The sequence below is a fragment of the Capra hircus genome, chromosome 7, assembly GCF_001704415.2.
Source record: "Capra hircus breed San Clemente chromosome 7, ASM170441v1, whole genome shotgun sequence".
Taxonomy (NCBI): domain Eukaryota; kingdom Metazoa; phylum Chordata; class Mammalia; order Artiodactyla; family Bovidae; genus Capra; species Capra hircus.
In genome coordinates, this window is record NC_030814.1 from 65,236,386 (window position 1) to 65,258,865 (window position 22,480).

Genomic DNA, 22,480 nt, shown 5'->3' on the forward strand with positions numbered 1-22,480 from the left:
CCCGCCTGAGCTGCACAAGCTATGGCAGCTGATTAAGAGCAGCCGCGCATCTTGAGAGCACAGCCTTTGGGAGCCCCGCCGGGAAAAGAGCCAGAGGAGAGGAGGGGTGTGCTGGGGCGGCCGGTGGGAGGGCTCGTTGCCTGCAGGGATCCACAGAGCCAGGGCGGGGAGCCCCCTCCCCCTGCGGCTGCAGAGATCGCCCCGGAGCCCTCCCACCCCGAGTGCGCGCCGGGCTGCTCCGCGCACCTGCCACGGGCCCCGCGCGGGTCTGAGCTGCCGGCGGGCGGCGCGCACAGGTGGCGGCGATTGGGCAGGCGGGGCCGGGAGGGTGACGTCACGGGCTCCGGTCCCGGCGGCAGAAATAGGGCAGCCGCCGCGGCGGTGCTACAGCTGCGGGCAGCGGCGGCTCAGAGAGCTGGAGCCGCGATAGCCCTCCAGCGCGCCCAGGACCCGCCGACAGCCAGGGAGACTGACCGAAGGACACGGGGCCGGGTCGCCGCTGCCACCACGGGGCGCTCCCTCCCGCCCGCCGAGTCCGGCCACCTGGTCTTCCTCTCGGCCCCGGCCGCCTCAGGTACGCGGCGCAGCTTCGGAGCGGTTGTGGGGAGGGTGCCAAGCCGCCACCGCCGCCAGCCGGTCCCCCCGCACCCCGCTGGGATCCGTGCTCCCGCGGCCCCGCGTTTGCCTGCAGGGCCCGGCTGGGTGCTTGCTTGTCCTCACCGCCGCTCCGGGTGAGCTAAGTTTGCCCGCCTGCGGGGAGGCGGGCACGGGACCCCCGCACCCGAGCTAGGCAGGGCTACCCCGATCGGGGCCAGGACTCCGGGTAAAGGCTGGGGCGCCAAGGCATGTGGCAAGTCTGCAATGGGGACCAGAGTGACCGGGCTGGCGCGGAGCACCGCGCAGAACCACTCTGGCCGAGCCCGCTGCGGGCGCCGGGCTCCGAGTCCCTGCAGGTGCGGATCTTGGGCTCTGGATCCCGAGCGGCCTCGGGGAGCGCGGTTGCACCTGAGCTCGGACTTGTGCCCTTGACCCGGGGCTGGGGCGTGGGGCGGGCGTCCTCACTACCTCTTTCCTCCAGCTTTGCGGGGAAACTTGGCACCTGCTTGCTGCAGCTCAAAGGGCCCGCGGCGCCCGGGCCTGGCCCTCACCACCCGGAGGGCCGCCGCGTCCAGACTGAGCGCTTGGGCTCCGCGGAGAAGGTGGGGAAAGACCCGGGACCCCGCTCGGCTCGGGCAGCCCGCTACTCCCCTTCCGCTCGGCCGGTCGCTGTTCCAAGCAAGCTCCGGTGTTACTTGCTGGGGAGTCAGTAGCAAGCAGTTTGTTTAGGGGATGTTGAAGCACCGCGCTTGGTCCTACGAGCTTGAAAAATGGGTGATCTCCCGCCCGTCTTTGCGCCAGCACAAAACGTGTTCCAAGTTTCGGGGGTACCTAGGCGACTCGGGCAGAGCGCGCTCCGCTTTGGGAGCGCGTGTCCCCTCGAGTTTAGGGAGGAGAGCTTGGCGCGACCCTTCGGGGCTGCCTTCAGCTGACAAAGCGGTGCCCCAGCGCCTTCGTTTGAGGCGTGCCACCTGAGGACTTTGGCGCCCACCCCTCCGACAGGAGCAGAAACCTGCGGGAAGCAGTAGGGTTTCGCACCATGCCCGGAACGTGGCGAGCATCCTGTGCCACGTGTCCGTCTATGTAAGCTCCTGGGGACAAGGCAGCGTTGGGCCGCCTAGGTCTGCGTCTAGCCCAGAGTTGGTCCCCCGTGCGCTGTCCAGCAGACCTCGCTCCTGATCACCGTCGCCGACATTGATGAATAGCGCTTCCGCAGCCTTGCCATCGCTTCCCTCTAGGTGTCGCTTCCGCCGAGGTTTCCGGCGAGCGGAAAACAACGCCAATAGCTTTGGTCTGTTCCCTTCGTGAATTTGTAGCAAACCTGTGCACCAGAAATTGTACTAGATGGGCCCCCGAGACACAAGACATCCGTCCACATTCTCTGCGCCAAACAGAATTTTAGTAGGACGTGGCACTGAAAATGTGCACCCCAAAATGGGCCCATTTCACAATCCCATGAGGAGAAAAAAGGGGTCAGGAAGAAATTCGGACTTTTCTTAAAAGTCTTGAATTATTTTCCTACCATCAGGGTTAGAGGAAAGCGAGAGATGAATTTTAACAGTGTCCTCTTGATCCTGGAATGATCCAGACAGGCCATGGGTCTGGGCAATGGTCAGGTGGAGCTGCTCACCTGGGAAGGACAGTCAGGGGAGTGAGGGATGTGGCATCTCTGACCCCAGAGGCCCATCAGCCCTTAGGCAGTAGCTCTCATGGAAGACCTGAGCTGATGCTCTACAGGGCCATGTCTGCTTCCCATCTTAGTTTTGTGAGAAGACACTGCAGTATTACTAGATTGTTTCTGTTTAAACACACTCAGATGAATGTTCACTTTCTTCCCATCCTGTATAAAAAAAGACAGCCATCTCTCCAAAGACTTCAGACAGAGCAAAGGTCAGTGCAAGAAAATAGTCTTTGATGTAATGAATATAAATTGCTTAATAAAAGTTACAATGGATTTTCCTCTCTTCAATTTTTTGCCCACCTTCTATTATTATTAATTCCAGGAAGGTTTATTTTTTTTTTCCCCCCAAGAGAGGGGCAGCTTGTTCTGGGTAAGGGGAGAAGCTTTATCCCTTTGGCTGTGTTCTAGAGGTAGTTGAGGGAGGGATAGATTGAATTTTTCTACCTTGATCTGCTAGTCATTCAGGATTCTTCTCCTCCTAAGGGCTGCAGGCTTCTCCCAGCCCTCACACCCTGCTCCCCACCTCCACACCTTTAGTGATCTTTTGTTTGACAACGTTGTATTTCAGAAATTGGCACTGACTAGTCAGGATTTCCTAAAAATCTCCCTAATTGCTACTTTGTGTTTTTTGGTATTTTTTTTTTTTGCAAACTCAACCTTCTTGTGATGCTGTGTGCTTACTAGTTAATCAAATTAGGCAGTTATTTCAAGAGCACATCTTTGCTTACATTTTCTATCTTGGTGCATAACACAAGGCATGCAACTTCAAGTAAATCACAACCGCAGTGGAGAAAACATGGTACTCCAGAAGTATAATCTGAATGTTGAGGATTCTATATGTTAACTTCATAGTAAATAGGAGTGTCATAGGTTTACGCATAGACTAATTTAGATATCAAATTTATCAAATGTAGGAACAATTAACCAAAGAGACAGAGTAGATGATTACTGGGGAATGCAATATAACTTCATTTTGGCTTGCTTCATGGTTGCCTTCATATGTTTCCATGCCTAATTTCCTTGGATTGGTATTCTAGAAACTATTTTAGGAAGTTTGAACCCCTTTCTTTTTTCCTAAAAGACTCACCTATCAAAACTGCAGTCCTAAGCCTTGCAAAAGAAATTAGCAGATAGCTTCCTGGTTTTAGTTTGGGCTTTTGATGGGTTTTTTTTTTTTTTTTTCCTTTGAACATGGGGCAAGCATGCAGAGAGAACTGTAGGATTTTGGTGTGTGTTGTTGACTGCCAACATCACATGTGTAAAAGGCAAGGCACCTAAAAGCAGTTGGCTAGAGCATACACTTTTCAATGAGGTTAGAAATTCAGGAGGCTCAGAGTCACAAACCTTACCGTCCTCTTCAAGGCTGGATGGTGTTGCTCAGTTCTGCCAAATCATCTTTGTAATTTCTGGTCCTGTCTGTGACAAAGAGGAGCCGTTTCTGCGTGACTACTCCATAATGTCTGGACTGGTAATGTCACCGTATTCTGAGAGAAAAGATAAGAGAGAACAAACCAGGGAATAATCTTCCCCAGAGCTCTGAGGGTCAGAATTCTTCCCAAATTCTTCCCAAACAGGGCTGGATCCTGGAGGAGGAAAGAGAAGTTTGTGTTTATGTCGGTGCTTCTCTCTGGCCTCTGACCCTGTTCAGTAAAGACAGGCTGCATGCTGCTGTATGTTCTCTGGTGGGCAGCTTTGGAGTGTACATATTCACATCTATTTCTCCCTGACCATTTGCCTTCTTTGGTCAAGGTTTTTCCACTTTCTTCAGAAAGCAAGTCAGTATTTGGAATGTTACAGTCTACAGATGAGTAGTACCTCTATAATTTTAAAGACAAATAAATAATAGTACAGCTATCAGCTTATAGCACCAGGAAATCCTGTGGTTTTCACAGCACGGTGAAATAGCAAGATGAAATAGGGCTCATCCATAACTTAAAAAAAAAAGCAAAATCAGTCTGTCTAAACAGAATGAATACATATTCCATATGTAAATTTAAGATGATATAAGAAACAAAGCAGTTGCCTAGGGGGTCAGTATGCTCCAGCGTTAGTCTAGGTCTGGCCACTGAGTTGGCTTTATATATTGGGTGAATTTTTCCACCTTCCAGGCCTTTGGTGCCTGTGTAATCAGGGCCAGCCTGGCACCTGATTCTCCTGAGCATGTGGAAACATGGGCCTCAGGTGGGAAACCCCAGAGGAAGCAGTGAAGTACTTTCCTTGGAAACGAGATATCTTAAATATCAAGTGATTGTGTTTTATAAGTTGTTTGAAAGGAGAAATAGTCCCAGGTCTTTTATGAGAACAATCTCAGGTAGATTTATAACCAATCTTGGGACTCTAGCATGGATTGGATGAAGCTTATAAACCTAAAGTGATTTCAAAAGGAGCTCTAGGTTGAAAAAGAGGGTTTGTGACCTTATTGGTGATACCTTCCTACTTCTATGATGGGGGGATTCTTGTTGTATGTTCTTCTGTCTGAGGGCCAGTAGCACTATTTGAATTTGAGTAATTAATCTTTCAACAGATCCTCTTTCCCCAAGTGACCATCTACCAGGCTGACTGGCATTGCCAGTGAGCTGAAGGGCACCCTTGCTGCCTGGCATCCTTTGCATCTCCTCATGTTTTTTTTTTTTTTAAATTTCAGCCACATTCATTCTAGGCCAATAAAGACAGCAGTGATGAGGGCCAAGGAGAGTGTGCTGTGTGGCCCCATCATAGGTGGAGTGTGGGGCAGGGGGAAGCTTGACTTCCCCCTCGCTCTGCTCCTCTGGGCTTGCTGGAGCCATGGAAGCTGGAGGAACAGGGTCTCAGCATCTTTCAGAGGATAGACTTGGGGCTCAGGGCCTCCGATCTTGTTCTATGTAGATGTTTCCCCATCATACTAAAAACTCCCATTCATCCAAATGAAATATTGCTAAGTATCAAGAGGCCTCAGTGGACAGGGTTTGAATATAGATCCACGTCCACCTGGCTGGCTTGGAGTCCCAGCTCTGTCATTTATTCGCCACATGGCCTTGGCAGGGTGCTTAACCCTCTCTGTGACCCATGTCCTCTGTTATCTAATTAGGAGCTAATCCTTGCCCTCCTCATGCAATAGCAATGAGGGTTATGAGTGAGTACCTATAAAGCATTTAGAACAGTGCCTGACACATAGTAATTGCTATATAAGTGTTAACCAAATAGATAATCTCTATTTGGTTATTAGACAGATCATCAAAATTGATTTAGACCCAGTATTAATTCTTTTTTTTTATGAACTGAACTGTCATAAAACTTGAGTTGTAAATTTTAAGGCTGTTGCTGCTGTAGATGGACTGAATTGTCAATCACCCTGAGTATAAAATGACATCTCAGACGCATCTGCCGTGCAAATGAGGTTTGATCTGGTGGTGGCCAAGCTGAAATAAACTTTACAGAGAGGCTGCCTACGAATATTTCAGGAGTTGGCCTGGCTCATGTTTCCCTGTCATCCAGTAAAATCCTATGGGAACCTCAACACGATCTAGACAAAAACAGAGATGATTCCAAGCGCAGAAATGCTGCAGCTCAGGTTGCTGAAACACAGCTCAGGACAGCTGGGTAATGTCAGAGGTCTGGGTACACCCTCTTGAATGAAGTGATTTGGTGCTTTCCAAAACAATTGAACAGAATTTATTCTGATGCTATCCATTAATAATAAAACATCCAAAATAATTGGTCTTGGATTACTAGACAAATTGAAAACTAAATACTCGATATTGTGGCTTGAATATTTTATAACTCCAGGAATTGACATCTGTAAGTTATCAAGAGTAAGTTTTGATTATCTTGCTGTTTTTTTAGTTTATTTAGGCTTGAAGGCATGAAAAGGGAGAGAAGACCTGTGATATGTATGCTTACTCCATGAGCACCGTGTGGTGGTGGATAAATAGGGAAGAATGAATAGAAGTAGAGTGGGAAGCAGTGTCTTTCTTGTTCCAGCTTGAATTACTGTTGCTTGTTTGAAGAAAAAAAAAATTCCAAAAATCGAGTAGCTGCTTTTTGCAGTCTCTGGAACGTGGCTCTGTGTTCAGAGAATAATTTCTGGAGAGTAGGGTGTTGCCCTATTTATTTTTAGAAAAACTGGTTGCAGTTAGGGAAAGTCATTTTTATTCTCTTTTAGTCCTGAATGTGATTTTTCCCTCCTCCCCTTCCCTGTAAGAACACACACCCTAGCTCGAGCCCTGGATGGGTAACGTAGCGCTGGGTGGCTGCTGATAACGCTGCAGCCTTCTCCCAGGTAGCCGCTATACCAGTTCCACCTTGCTCTGCCTTCTTCAGAGGAGGGAGCTGGTGCAGAGGGCGCTGAGACCATGACTGTCATGTTGTAATTACTGGCCACCCAGACTCTTTCCCCCGTAGCTCCAGCTTTCCCTACAGATGTCCAAGGTGAATGGCTGAAGAAACATGGGTAGGAGTAGGAGCCTGTGGACTCCTTAAAAAAAAAAAGACAAAAGATACCTTCCTTAAAAGACAGCCATAACTTATAGCCTTGCCTCTCATAGGCCAGTGTTACATGCCCACAAGTTTCAGTCTAGCTCCTCATTGCTGTGGGCATTTTTGTCTCAAGTTGGGGACATAAAGCAAGTCTGGAACAGCAGCTTTATTGGGGTATGGAAGGCAGCCAAAGGAAGCCTGGAAGGTGGCAGGCAGTGTATTTGTTTGGCAGCCCTGGCAGCAGCTCTAGTGATCGTTTGATCCCTCTCCTTGTGTGGCACAGGGATCCTTCTGAATTGTTGGCTTTGGGGGTGAGTATGGGTGGATCCTTCAAACAGGCTGTACGGTCTCTCAAGCAGCGCATCATCTCTGACTTGGACACTTGCTTTGGACCAGCCCTGAGCCACCTCACAGGGGTGCTGGCCTCCAAGGCACTCTGTGTTTCATCTCCGCAGCCATGAGCACTAGGCAGTGTGGACCACATGCAGTTAAGCACTAAATTGTGTGGTGCTCACAGAAATCAATAACCCTTAAAGTTTCCTTGGGTAAGAGTTGTAAATACTGCATGATGAGCTCTATCTGGCTATGTTTCTCAGAGATACTGAAATTAAGGCTGGAATATGTTCACAGTGGAAACCTTCAAAAGGACAGCTAATTGGACAAATGCACCAGTCTGTGTCTTTGTCCTCTTAACACAATGCCCAGCATATATTAGGATGTTGAATTTTTATTACAGCTGATCCTTTGTGTTTTTTGCATCCATGTAATTCTTTTATTACTTTCAATTGCCCATTTCTCGTCCTCTAGTATTTTAGACGATACTAAAGAGAGTCTCATAAAACATCTTAAATGTTACTGAAATCCTGTTATCCAGTGGATGCTTGAATTCTACTACAAGAAGGATTGGTCTTAGAACAGAAATGAAAAGAGTAGACCCCTTAATGTTTTGAAGTTCACTGTCTTGTTAACTGATGCTGAGAGGGGTTGGGGGCCTGGAGGAGAAGGGGATGACAGAGGATGAGATGGCTGGATGGCATCACTGACTCGATGAACGTGAGTCTGAGTGAACTCTGGGAGTTGGTGATAGACAGGGAGGCCTGGCGTGCTGCAATTCATGGGGTCGCAGAGTCGGACACGACTGAGGGACTGAACTGAACTGAATCTTGTTACCTGAGTCCTCAGCTACAAACAGGAATACTACAGATTTAACATGATTTCTCACCAGTGTTTACTGTGTGCCCAACTGTAAATGCTGTCTGCAGAAACTGAAGCATGGAGACATGGTAACCTATCAGTGCTGTCTCAGCCTTTCCACCCTCACTTGTTCTTACGGATGTAGTGACAGGAGTATTTCAAGTGGGTTTCTGCATACCAGTCAGCATTTAGAGTTTTTACTGTGTGCCCAACCCTGCCTCCTTCAGCCCTCACAGTAGCCCTATTGGGTACATATTATTGACCCCACTTTAGAGATGAGTAAACTAAGGCTCCAAAGTAGTGTGACTTCTCCACGGTAAACCAGAAGACCTGGTGCCAGCACATAGACTCACGTTTATCTGATTCTGGAGAGCGGGTGCTCACTCACTCACTAACCCTTGACTTGTTTACATTTTGCAGTGCTTAGTGCTGGGCATTTGTCGTTTTCTCAACAGACTCAACAAAATGAGACCAGGAGGCTTTTGGCTGCATCTCACACTGTTCGGAGCCTCTCTGCCTGCTGCGCTAGGATGGATGAACCCAGGAGCCAGTGGAGGATGGAACGTGGGTGTGGGAGAGTCCCCGGCAGAGGTATAGTCACGTCACATCTGGCATGACATTTAAAACTCATTGCTTTTGATTGTTACAGTATCTGATTTCCTTTCTGCCTGTAGTTTATAGCAAGTAGATTGCAGTGGAAGTGAAAACCCTGCTCCCTTTGCAGTAGGGGACAGAAGGAAGCCATGTGTGTTGATAGGGACTGGAGGTTTATATGATGCTATAACAATGGTCGGAAATCTCTCCAGGGTTGAAGATGTATCCCTAAATCAAGCTGTGGTTGCAGGTCTTGTCTTCTACGCAGACCCTCCCGAGAATGGCCTCTGTGTATGTTTAATAGTACTCTGAAAGTGCCGACTCATTGGTGGAACACACCCCTGTGAATTAATGAAGTCTTTTAATTATAAAATATGTTTTAAAGGAAATAGACTCCTTTTCAGCTATGTAGATAAAAGAACCAGGCAGAGTAAGAACTGGCGGGTGGAAGTCCTGAGGGAGCCGGCCTTAATGAACAGATAAGAATGATTAATGGCATGTTAGGTATATATAAATGCTTCTAAAGTGCTTGAAAAACTTGTTCTCAAATGCCTCCCGGGAGAGTCTCGCCATCCTGCTAATTGCTTAGTGAACTCTGGTCTGGAGTGGTGAAGAGGAGTCCTAAACAGCATCCGCCCTGCTCAGGTAGTGGGCTGCATGAACTGGGGGCTTGTGAGGGATGTAGACTTTCTGACAAAAATGTTTTGTACATACTGAACCTTAAGAAATGACTAGACCATCCTTCCATTAAAACTACCTAGGATTTCCTTGATGCGGTGAATACTAATTCTCACCTGAGAGCTTTCCAGGGCATCTTAATTGCCATTGTTTTCCAAGATGGACCCCCTTTTCCTTCACTCTGTGCCTGCGTCCTGTTCTGTGGAATAAGGAAGAAAGTGAAAGTCGCTCAGTTATGTCCGACTCTTTGCGACCCCATGGACTGTATAGTCCGTGGGATTCTCCAGGTCAGAATACTGGAGTGGATAGACTTTCCCTTCTGCAGGAGATCTTCCCAACACAGTCACCCCCAAAACTCAGCATTACCTGGAGAGTGAACAGTGATACCTGGTATATGGTAGGATTAATGCATTATTTGATCAAAAGACATGATTTCTCTTTCATTATTACTTAATTGTAATGCAGTCCCAAACCTACAAGCCTTACTCTTCAGGGAGCCTCAGAAGTAATTTAATGCACACACTTTTCCGGCTGAAGTTAGTGTGGCTTCCCTTTGTGGTGAGCAGATGATTAAAAAGAAACACTATCTCTCCCATCTAGCTCCATGAAGGATGCAATGTAATGCTCTTTTGAAAGAGTCTGAAGGCCGACTTGCCAGCAAGCCCGGCATTTCCCAATGGGAACCATTTAATCACTACACTCGTACTCATATAGAGGGAAAACGATCACTTAGATCCTATAAATATATTGTTGAATATTTACTAGAAAAGCAAATAGACAAACACACAGAAGGTGTGTTTAGTCTTCTTACTGTTGGAGCTCATTGGCCCACTGTTTTAAATTGCTCATTTTAGTTAAAACAGTCGAGCCAATTAAGGTGGGTTTTAGCTGGAGGTAAATTGAAGGTAAGTTGATATCAACCCAAGGCTTCTTTATTTTAGCTATTAACACCCTAGTACTTTGTATACCAACAAGAAAAAGCAGATGCTGCTCATCCTGAGGAAGTGAGGCTCTTTTGCTTGGGGGTATTGTTGTGCTCCCTGCTTGCCTTTTTAGGATAGAGCCCCAGAGATGCCATTGTCATCCAGCTTTGAGAATTTCACTGCTTCAGGGAAAGGAAGTGATGCCTCTGTGGGCTCTGGAAGGCAGAAACATCTGCCTTAGCCCTCCAGTTCTCTTTGCTGTAGTCTTTTTCGTGAGTGCTTGTTGAGTCTGCTTCTGCTAACTTTTAAATGAGATGATGAAGATGTGAATGGGCCCAGGACATAGGACAACCTCTGTGAATGTTTAGAGAGGGCAAGACATGTATTGTCCAACATTGTTAACTGGTTAGTTGGCTGACCTTGATCGCACTTAACGCATGGTCCCACTGTGGCCTCACTTGCTAGGGTCCTCTTATTCCCTCCTCCCCTGTTTTTGCAAGTCTGAATCAGCCACTCCCCCAAGGCCTTGCTCTGGTTCTTACCTTTTCTTTAAAATCTTCTTTGACCACTCTTGATCATGTTTGATCTCTCTCTGAACTCCTACTCCTAATCTTTCCTATCTCTTTTTCTTTTTAACTCTTAAATTTTATTTTAGCATAAGAATGAAGCCGTCTTCTTTATCTTTCTCTTCGGGACAGAGGCGTATTGCGTTTTTCAGTCAGTCGATATTTATTCAACATTTGGTACTAGTCATGAAGTCACCTTGGTGCTTTCAATTTTGCACTAGACTGTCATGTATTTAAATGAGTTTTTAACACCTCCTGTGCTGAAGGCTCCTTTCCGATGGGGGCATGAATGGTCCCTCCCAGCAGACCTGTAAGCAGCTCGTGGGCTGAGCGGTGCTCGTACTTTATCAACATCCAAGATAGTCCTGTGTGTCACAGGGTCTGGGTAGTTTCTTCTTTGAACCATAGCTCTTAATATATCCAGAGCTCACCTCACAAACCATATTAAACTCCTCCAGCAGTTTCCTCAGGGAGTCTTATTTTCTAGAAGAATCAAAACCAAGTTTCCTGAGACTCAATAAATAAATAAATCAAAAAAACCTTTCCAGGAACTAAATGGTAAAATGTTTCCCTGTGTGTTTTCCTCCTGATAGGAGTACTTCCCAAAACATTCATTGACTTGAGATTTTTGAAGTACTTGGAAAGCATTAATGAGATTTGATTTGCCTTTCAAGTTATTATGCCAATTACTCAAATGTCCTAAGGGTAAACAAGGATTAAATGACCAATGTGTGTGTGCTTGCACATTTTTAAAGCAATTATAATGAATATGAATTTTGTTAAAATATTGTTTTATGTACAAAGACTGAATCTGAAATAGCTTCAAGGAGTTTACCATTTTACAAACGTAGATAAAAAAGAAATGTAGCTGGGTGGAGTGCCTGTTTAATAAGAGCTGAGTGGCATGACGTGGTCTAGAATACTAATGCAATCCTGAATATACAGGAAACAATTTGAAGAGATACAACTTACTGAAATTCCGAAATAGTTATATTTTCCTCTTTGCCCTGATACTCTGGCCAAGATAGATACAGTAGTAAAAATCAATATTCGTAGAATTTTATAATGGGGGGAACCTGGAAAGTGAGAAGGGATGTGGTAACAGTCCCTAGTGACACCCCCTCTTGAGTGGCAGGTGTGTGTGGGAGGGTCCCCTCCCCCTTTGAGTCCTAGATACAATGTTGCATCACTTGCTATCTGCCGGGGTTGGATGGTGGCTACTCAGCCTTCTTACCTGCTTCCTGATTTTACTGAACTTTTCCTAAATTGCTCTTCCCTATAGTTTCTAATCACGCAGTAAATATCTGTAAATATTGATACTGGTTCCATTTAAAATTGTTAGCTTTGTATGCCTTGGTGCTTACAGAGCAGAGGTGTGCTTTGAGGTCAGGCACCATTTTTTTTTTTTTTTTAAGTGTGTGTGAAGTCACACAGGGATCTTTGAGGAGCAAGATATATAGGAGTGGCAGAGTTAGGATGCTTCCCATCCTCCCTGACCCCAGGGGTCAGCCTGAGAGAGCAGGATCCCACTGGGGCTGGCCTGCCCTTCCCCTTTCTGCAAGGGTTGGCCCCAGACACAGACTGCACTCCTCTCCCTGGGAGGACGCCTTCAGATTTTAGAGAAGTTAAATGATCTGGCTTCTCTCTACATTGGTTGGGCACTCAGGAGGACTCAGGCTGCTAAGACTGAGCATTAACCTAAAAAACATTTTTCTCTCTTAATAAGTGTCTTTGTACATTTGAATTTAAGACCAGGCTCCTCTCCCCTTTCTAGTGATGGTCTGCCCCACCCCCTGCCCCCAACTTCTTTTTGATTGATGGCTGGGGAAGATTAGTTGATCACTCCAGCCCCTCACTCTGTTTGTGGGAACAGAAAGCCAGCTCCCTCCTTCCTGGGGGACCCCAGACAGGGTCCAGGCTGGTACTCAGCATTTCGTAGGCCTCACCTGCAGCACAGGCCTGCATACAGGTTTTATGTCTGTATTCTGTGGAATCGCCCTTCCTCAGCATTCCCTGGTGCCAAACTCTAGCACTGACTATCTTTCAAAGAAGATGAGACTGGGTGTACCACTTTTTAGCAAGAAAGTGCGATGGACCTTTCACCTTTTGCTGGATGTGGGGCACTGGGATGTAGATGGCACTCCTTATATGAGACGTCTGCTGCAGGGGTGGTTCTGGTAGGGGGAGGCCTCTTTGCTCCTCCAGCTCTTGCCTCTGACTATCTGCTGATTACTCTGTCAGAGGGTATGGATGTTAGCTTCTTGGGGATAATCAGGAGATTGCAATCTCCCATCTACAGATGTGAATAAATTCGTAATTTCCAGGGTGAAGGGTGGTGACAGTACTCCAAGTCCCAGGGACATTGGATGAGCTGGCTTTAGAGACTGTGTGGGCTGTACCTACTCCAGTCCAGGGTCTCTTGAGCTTCAATGTGCTTGTGAACAGGCCCTAATACTTCCAGTCCCAGAGGACAGTGGGCAGAGAAGCCCTGGAGGCATCCCACAGCCTCCCTCTCCCACGCACACATTCAAGAAGGAGAATCCAGTTGGTGATGAACCCTGGCCTTTTTTTTTTTTTTTTAAGCTTCCTGCTAACAGGTTGATGTTAACTGTAGTCAGGAAGAGGAGAGAAACACACAGGCTGCAGTCATGCTGGGAAATAGCTTGCCATGAAATTGGCTTGGGGGAGAGGAGGCAGGGGCAGGTAGGTGAGGGGGTCTGTGAATTGATACAGCCTGGGTCTGAGTCGAGCAAGCAGGCAGACGAGTAAACTTAGATCTCTGAATCCTGGGTCGCACCTGGCTTGTCCGTAGGTGATTGATATCCAGAGGTCAGCCCGCACTCCCATGCCCTCACCATCACCTGTGCCTCCCACCCTGGTGTCCCACGGCTTCTGGCCGCAGCGCCCAGCCAGGCTGCTTTGGGGACCATGACTGCTGGACTGGTGCTGTGTTTGGCGGTCTTGTTTTCATTTATAATCCATGGACAGGGGAAGCCCCCATCTTCGGATGTTCGTCCTCTCTTGCCGGTTTTGGCAAACCTACTCTGTACCAGCTAGTGTACTGTGTGCCCCTTTGGTATTTTCATATCATTGTTGACAGAGTTTTAATTGGTTCTGAAAAGTTCTGCGACCCAGGAAAATAAACATTTATGAGTTCACAGAAAACCATTATTCTTCTTCCTCTTAATTTAGCATTTACGTATCTGTTTTATTTATGCCTCTGCTGCTAAATAATCTATGCTTCTCTAGGAAACTTCCCATCGTTGTAATCAGGACATTAGGCCAGGCGTTGTAAATAGGGCTCTGATTTCCATTTTGGGGAAACTTGGCAGCATCAGCTGTGCCAGGCCCCAATCATCTGCTCGATTAGCTCTCTGTGATTGTGGGTTGTCTCTTTTGTCTCCCATTCAGAGACAAGAAAATGCCTTGTTGGTGTCAGACTCCAAGAGGCCCCCTGCGTGGGGCTCTGCTTCTCTGTCCTGCAAGCCAGGCTCATTGTCCTTCTGCCTCCACTGCCTCATCTTGTTGCCAGCCCCCTGGGGAGGGAGAGGGGCACCGGCTCCAGGGAGGGAGGGCTTAGGATGCTCTGGGTCCAGGACCTGAGAAAACTGCAGCAGGGCCAAGCGGATGCTGTTGGGTGAAGGAAGCAGCCCACCTGACCCCCTGGGGCTTGGAGAAGCCATCTGTCCAGAGTCTGGTCCCTCACTTGTCAGCGACCACACACACTTGCATCTTGGCCTTAGAAATTATCTGAGTCAGGAAGTCCTAGATGCAGAGAAACCCAATCTCTTCCCTCATGGGATCATGGTTCTAATATCTTGCAGGTTCTTTCTTTCCAAAAGTGAAACCTGGGTATCCTCACTTATTCCTTTGGATGACTGGGGCCTCCAGCTTGCCCTGGGGACCAGGCTTTATGCTTTGCTCAGGTATTTCAGGAACTGTAGTGAAATTCAGAAAATAAAATGAATTTTGCTTCAGTTTAATTTTACAGTGTCTCCCTGATAGCACTGCTGGGCTTAGTAGAGAGTAGTGACACAGAGTCTAGCCCTGAATGGACCCTTGCAGGGTAGAAACTTTTGGAAAAGATGCTGACACTGGAAAAGATTGAAGGCAGGAGGAGAAGGGGATGACAGCGGATGAGAGGGTTGGATGGCGTCACAGCCTCGATGGACGTGAGTTTGAGCAAGCTCCAGGAGATGGTGAAAGACAGGGAAGCCTGGCGTGCTACAGTCCATGGGGTCACAAAGAGTCGGACACGACTGAGCGACTGAACTGAACTGAGGGTAGAAAGGAAACAGAATTCTGCCAGAAGGGGATGGGGAGGGGAGGGCCAGCGCAGTGATTTACCTAGTGCTTCTTGCCTCCTCCAAGGGTGGGTGTCCTACAATCAGGTTTTGGAGGAAATAGTCCCTGAGGGAAGGATCTGGGTGTGTTAAGGACAGACAGAAAAGTACAGGGGCAGGATGGAATTGGGAGGGTGGAGGGAGAGAGCTGTGAAGTGCTACTGCGGGTTGGTGGGGAACTGCCCAGCTCTGGAGGTTGAGCTGGGCTGACATGCGGTGTGTGCTGCAGGCTGGTGACCCACCTGTGTTTCCTGGCTTAGCCGTCTCGTTGTGGTCCCAGTGAAGCCTGTCAGCCGTTTGACCCAATCCCAAAATTGAGAAATGACCCACTGGGAGAGCAGAGAACAAGAACAAGCAGAGCCCCTTAAACACTGTTGCAGCCTTATAGCTCAGAAGTTCAGTCTGCCCCAAGCCTGCGAGTCTCGGGGTGAGAACACAGGACTCCTGATTGGGCTCGGTGTCTCAGGTCTAGCCTGGCACAGCTAGTTCCATGGACTTGAACCACTTCCTTCTCTTCTTTGGACTTCAGTTTCCTGATGTGGAGAGTGAGGGGTGATCAAGATGTCAGGGGAGGTCCCTTTCAGGCTTGCTTCACACCTAAATTCTATCGCTGCAGACTGGGCCCCTTTAAAACATGAGCAGAAAGCTCAAAGTGTTCTTTCAGATGTAGTGCTACCTCTCTTTCTTAATCCTGTTTGGCCAAGTAGCAGGTGTGAGGTCTGAAGGCATGGCCCGTCTTGCTTTGTCTGAAACCTCCTGGGTGCACACCTCTGGGGAGGAATAGCTTTGAGGAGCTCTGCATGGAGACTGCGTGCAGTCTGTTTAGCCAGAAACACTGCCATATCCCACATACAGACCTGGGTTCAAAGAAGGCTCCCCTGGGGAAACTGCTGCTGGTGTCAGGGAGAGAAGTTCTCAGCATGCTAAGAAGAAAGGAATTGAAACTGTCTTCTTACTCAGTGTCTAACAAGGGCTGCGTACCTGCCATGTGCTGGGAACTATGCTCAGATAAGGGCTTCCTAGACCTTTTGACTTCACAAAGCAGAAACATGAAAACTTTTTAAAGAATGAACTCAGCTAACAACAGGAATCCCAATCACCTCCTTATACCTTTGTACCTTTTTATTTATAAACAAGAATAGAAGCCAGAGTTGGAGGGAAAAGGGCAGCCCATCCCATGGGAGCCAGACACTGGCATGTTCTAGATTGCCCACGCACGTGGGTTGTGTCTAAGGGCCAGTCAGACATAACTGTTAAATCACTGGAACATCCATCTGTTGGGTTGGCCAAAAGGCTCATTTGGGTTTTTCCATAACATCTTATGAAAAAAACCCAAGCACAGCCTTTGGCCAACGTGGTAGTTCACATGGAACTGAAACCCACAGAAGCGTGTGGTAGTGTGGCCTTGAATTTCCTGCTGAGATGGAGTCTGAGCCCTGTCAAGACATTAGGTCCCAGACCTAGTTCCAGAGTTGTAGTCTGTGGTGTCTGTCCTAATTTCATGGCTGGAAAGCTCTATTAGCTCCAGGATGGATAGGATGGGTGCTCGTCTCAGAAAGAGGCCCCTGGGCCCTCCGCGTAGGTGGTGGCAAGTCCCCTACAGATAGGTTTCCATGGTCACATCCAGCAATCCTATATGTGGAGGTGACAGAGAGCTCAAGGGAAAGTAGGGTGAGGATTTCTTATTCACGATCTTGAAACTTTCTTGCCATCTCTTTAGTCTGCTCATGAAACCTGACACACCACTGCTATTTGGTGGACAACTTCTTCATGCTAATAAAAGGCAGTCTTGTTTCACTTCCAGTTGGGAAGAAGAAAACTCAAGAGAGTTTGCTCTTGGCTAGAATGAAGAATGGAGGGTGAGTGACCTGTGGGACTCAGGCCTTCCCCTGGCCAAAGGGTGCATTTCAGCCTAACTCTGTGCAGGGTAGGAGCGGAGAAGCTGGTGCCGACAAGATGCTGGGTTGGCCTGTAGGGAACCACTACTGTTTTCCCTTCAGCTGTAGGCGGTTTTAGAAAAGCACCTGAGAGTGATTGCTTGATGCTTCACCTGGAGACTGAACCCTGCTTTCCCAGCTTTACCAGTGTTCCAAGAGTGTCTTGAGTTCAAACTAAAATGCTTCTGAAGTTTTAGTTGGAAAGGAAAGCTACCACTGTTAATTTTGTTAATACTTTAACCGTTGAGGGTCTGGATTGGGGTAGGAAGTGTATGTGTGTGTGTTTTTTAAGAGTTGGGAAGTCATCACTGTATTTCTCAGGAAAGTTCTTTCCAGGGAATACCACTGGTGACCAGTGAGCCCTTAATGGAATAGGAAGTGGCTTAAAGAACCATGGTGGCTGGTCACCTAGCCAGCTCTGAGGGAACTGGCAGATTGGCCCCACCCCAGAGGTGGCCAACGTGACCACCTGGGTTTCGGCCCCTGCCTCTGGAGCATGGCCTGTTTTTCTGACCACACAGTTCTCCCTACTGAGGCTGAGAGTTGTGTGTGCTCTTGGTGGCTTGGTGGCTGGTGGTGGGCAAGCTCTTAGCATAGACAGGTTGTAGGCAGCCTTCCCCACCATGACCTAACTGGACCCTGGAGGTTCGACATTTCCTCCTCATCCTCCATGATGTTTATTGTTGCTTTAAAATCCCATAGTTGCTTTTTCCAGCTGGGACCAAACTATTCACTTGCTGCACTGCCTGTCTGCACTGCTGCCTAAGGAATCTCCTATTTTGCCTTTGACTCAGCGGCCCTTTGTCAAAGGGCGCAGGGGCTCAGATCTGCTGCTTCCCTTCCAGCTGTGTGGCTGAGGGAAGTTCCTTATTCTCTGACCTTCAGCTTAGCATTGAGTAGAATGCAAGCAATAAAAGCCCTGATTTCAGAGTTGCCATGAGGACTAAGATGGTACATGTATCTCCGGCATGGACAGCTGCTGAGAACACGGCTGCCAGAGCTGTGGTTTGTGCCCTTGATCTCAGAACCCTGCTAAGCACCCATCAAGAAGACTGCACGTCTCTCACACCGGGAGCCGGCATGTCACCGCCGCTGCAGTACCTGTCGCTCAGTGTTCAGCAGGGCGGCTCTTGTGGCGGGAGGCACCCCTTTCTGGTGGAATGGTCAGTGTCCTGGAGTCTGGGCCCCCTGGGTCCCCAGTGTCCCGGGGGGTTGGCACACAGTAGGGTATTCAGATACTTGTCAAGTAAGTGAATGAGTCAGAGACCTTCTGTTATTGTTTTGGCATCACATAGGGATTTAGACAAGGAGACTTGAGTTTCTAGGACTCCTTACAAAAAAAATCCCTGGAGAGACCAGACGGCTCTTTGGTTTCCACTTATAGTAGAATCCAGTCACAGTTTCAGATCTTTCCAGCATCCTTTCCAGCATCCAGTAGAAGCATAACAGAGTCCTATGGGTTGTGTATAGGGGAGGGGGTTGAATCCCTGATTCACTTGCTATCTCTCTCATGCGCTGGGCTTTGGGCCTGCCCGACCCTGATGGTCCCTTCTGCAAAGAGGCTGGAACACGAGGCAGGCACACTGGACCCTCACCTGAAATGGGAACCCAAGAATGCAATGTAAACTCAAATGCAGGATGTTCTGTTTATGTTTCACATTTTCAGGGTCAGCAGAAATAGCCTGTGGCTCCAGGGAGGGTAGCTGCCAACTATCCCTACCAAGGGAGGAAGGGATTGAGGGCAGTGAGAACAGAAGTTGTCTCTGGGGATGTTGCTAAATAGGTGTAAGACTCCTGATGGCTTTTCTCGATGCTCCGTCTTAGGTCAACTGGAGTGAAGCTGGCTTAAGCCGTTCTGTCTTTTAAAGCTTGCTGTCTAAGTAAAGAGCACAGAACTCTCCCTATATATTTGCTTCTCTAGCCTTGCATTTAAAACATGCTGGAAAACTTCCTCTCTCGTGAAGACCTGAGGTTTCTGTGGTTCTGCTGATGCCACATTTTGTGCATTCATTCCAGGGAAGTAGACTTGGGGACACCAGGAGATTTGGAATGGGGGCGGCCTGCCAGGCGATGCTCTGATTGGGGTGCTTCTAAAATGTGCCCCACTGTGCCTCCTCTTCCTCCTCCACTCTCTTCTCTTCGGTTGTTACATATGCTGTTATTTTCACTTTAGCATTTGGCTGTGAAGAAAGGAATTCTCTGCCTTGTGCTTGGGTGTCCCTCCCTTGGCAGTGTAGTTTAGGAGTATGTCTAAAAGCAGAGCTTCCCACTTGCCCTTCTCGGGATGCAGTATACCTACCTGGTATGGGTCTCTGGACCCTGGGATATCTGGGCCAATAGGGACATCAGGTGGTCTTAAATCCTAGTCATCAGCGGGTATCCACTGAGCACTCTGCTGTGTGCTTGGCCATGTTCTAGGGCCAACTGGGTGAGGAGAAATGGGACTGATTGTCTTCTTGGGGCTTGAGGACCAGTGGGGTGGAGAACTGGGAAGGTGATGGAGCACTTGGCTACTAGAATCTGAGTTAGTAGAGGAATTTAACTCTATGTTGACTTCAGCCTAAAGGAAATGAGGTCTCTTCCTCAAATAACAAAGCAGGAAGCAGCGCCCCCCACCCCCATTCCCTGGTCCCGTAGCAGGATGCTTGTTCTCACCGTCCAGACTTTCTCCTCTGCAGAAGGGCTGTGGCTAACGGCAAACCTAGTGTCGCAGGTTCATCCAAGGCCTGTGATTCAGCTGCCCTGGACCCCTCAAGAGGGTTGGTTGGGGGCTGGAAGAAGCTGGCATCTCAGGGTGTCACCCCCACAAGCCGGACACCGTGGGTACTGCAGCAGCCAGTGGTGTCCACCAGAACTTGTCCACCAGAGCATGTGTGCATCCCTCTGGGCTCTCTGCTAAGGTGGTTCTGTCCAATATGGCCCTGGCCTTCTTGTTGGCCCAGAGGACTTTATCTGGTGACAAGGAGGGAATGGCTGCCCATTGCTGCTCTGTCTCATCTCACCAAGGATGCTGTCATGTGTGACGGTGCCACCCCGTTGCCCAGACTGTCATACCTGGGAGTCTTATCTCCTCCTTTCGAGTCCCATCTTGAGCTAGATTTCCGTCCATGTCCAATGGGTTGTACCAGTTGGTTCAGTATTTCACAGGAAGAAAACACTTCTGTGACCACGCTGACTAGGACAAAATTATCTGTGATTCATTATACATTCTAGATGAAAATGTAAAATAGACCTGAAGCCTTACCTCATTGAAAACGACTGTTCTTACACTACAAGAAAGGAGGGTCCTGAGCTGCATTCTGTAGGAAAGCCCTGTAAGTGGTGGGCTGATGTCTCACCTCGGGGTTATGAGAAGGGAAAGGGAATCATCACAAATGGCTCTAAGAAATCACCCATAACATGCGCATGGTGAGCAGTTAATGCAGTGTGGAATGTGTTCAGTTAGCAGTGTGGGCCTAACTGTGGGTGACGGGAGAGTTAAGAGCAGAGAGGCACTGGGTGGGAGGCAGGCTGGGAAGGACCTCTTGGAGATGGAGGGACTTGGAGAGGCTGGCAGAGATGGGGGTGGGGAGAACACTGACGTATTCGAGGAGGAGGGACTTTTCACGTGTAGATGTGCTGGAGCAGGACCAGGTCTGTTGGGGAAGGAGAAGAGGAGGGACTCTGGGCATGGTTGCCCAGGCCTGCTGGCCAAGTGACTCATGCGGGCCCCCTGGTGGCTATGAGCAGAAGCACCTTCCAGTGGGTTTGCATACACAGGTGTGTCATCTTGAGGCCCCAGAGACCTTCTGGAGCCCTGCAGGCTGCCTCGTGGGTACAAGGCTAGAGTCTTCAGGCAGCCTGTGCCCCTCCCCACCTCGCCATCTCCAACATGCTCCTCTCTGCTCTTTCCCTGTTCTCTCTGGAGACCCACTTCTCTGCAAACCTGCAGATCCTGTCTCAGAGCCTTTAGCTTATAGCTTTGCCCTGCCAGTACACCACGCTCCGGCCTCAGGGCCCTGGGCTGTCCAGTCTAGGTCTAGTCTCAGAACCTGGTTGGCTCCGCTTGGCCAGGCATTTGTGTTGGTCCCATCACGTGTGGCCAGAGGTTAGGTCCCCAGAGGAGCAGTGCCATTCAGGGGCTCTGAATGGAGGCTGTGGGTACGGGCCTGGGGGCCTCGAGTGAAGGAGCGAGTGAGCAGGTCCCCGTGGGTGGCGGGGGTTGCTAAGGCTGAGCAGCCAATCTCGAACCTTTCAGCACTTGGAGCAATGTGTGCTGAATTTTCAGAAGTGCCGGCAATTTATCAAGTTGTGCTTTTTCCCGTCTTCAGAGCTGGAACTGGGTTAGGACACCTGCCTACATGGTCTTGAATATTTGCTCTTCTGCTTTGTATGCCCGGCTTCCTTTACGTGTCTCCGTGGAACCTTCACCATATCAACCTGGACTGTCTGCGGCTAGGCAGCTCGGAAGCCCAGTTTGCTCTCCCTGGCTCATCCCAGCTCACAGACAGGCTGTAGAGGCTGCTTGATGTCCATGTGCTGGCTCAGCCTTTCGCCAGTTGTCACCCTGACCCTCCCGGCCCCCCGTGACTGTGTTCACGCCCCTCAGCAATTGAGTAAAGGGCAGCAGGCTGTGGGGCTTGGAGGTGGCCCTGTGACTCTAGCGCTCATGCATCTTGAAGGGCAGGGAGCTCTTTAGGACAGCTGCCTTGGGGTTTAGATGGACTTGTTCTTGGGAAGAAAGAAGGGGCTTCGTGGGAGGGGAGTCATGACTTTACCAGCTGTCTCTTCTTAGAGGGGCTGTCACTCTGTGGAATCCAGTAAGTAACAGCACAACTGAGCTGCCATGAGATAATTAGGCCACAGAATCTAGACACAGTGGATGCTCTCTCGGTTCTGGGGCTGAGCTTTGCTCCCAGCCAGGTGCAGAATCTTGTTGCATTCGCAACTTGGGTTTTGCTGTCATGTCTATTTCTGGGTAACTAAGAGTGTGGAGGGAACCAGGGACACCGCCAGGGTGGGAGATGTCAGGCCAGGGGCCCTCTGGAGCTCAGAACTGGGCATCTGAAGACACTCCTCATAAGGAATAAGTAGATTCCTGATAGAGACTCCTTTGAATTGCGTAGTTATGAATGTTGATAACATTAATAAACAGCTCTCATTTTGTCAAAGCTTTAAGTATGTCACTTCATTGACCTCTCAAAAAGATTCTATGAGGTACCATTACATTTCTTATTTTATTCATGTGGAAGCGGAGGCTTCAAGATAATGGGTGAGTTGCCTGAGGTCTCCTATGTGTGAAGTGGTGGAGCTGGGCTTTGCATTGGCCTTCTGACCATCCCACATGCTCCTCTCAAGCTCCAGCTGCTTTCCCCACCCCCACCCCTACCTTATATATTTTTGAGGCTCAGGAAAGGATGTTTGGGAAATTCCTTGGTGGTCTGGTGGTTAAGACGCCACACTTCTAAAGCAAGGGGCATGGGCTCCATCCTTCATTGGTGCAGTAAGATCTCACTTGCCTAGTGGAGCAGCC

At 48.8% G+C, this 22,480-nt stretch overlaps 1 protein-coding gene across 1 annotated transcript in view; it reads left to right on the forward strand.

The window, feature by feature from the left end:
* Positions 335-22,480, forward strand: part of FSTL4 (follistatin like 4) — a 420,441-nt gene continuing 398,295 nt past the window's right edge. The window contains exons 1-2 of the mRNA XM_018050393.1: positions 335-574; positions 8,383-8,518. Of these exons, the coding sequence (XP_017905882.1) occupies positions 8,393-8,518 (126 nt within the window). The 5' untranslated portion in view covers positions 335-574; positions 8,383-8,392. The remainder of the gene's footprint in view (positions 575-8,382; positions 8,519-22,480) is intronic.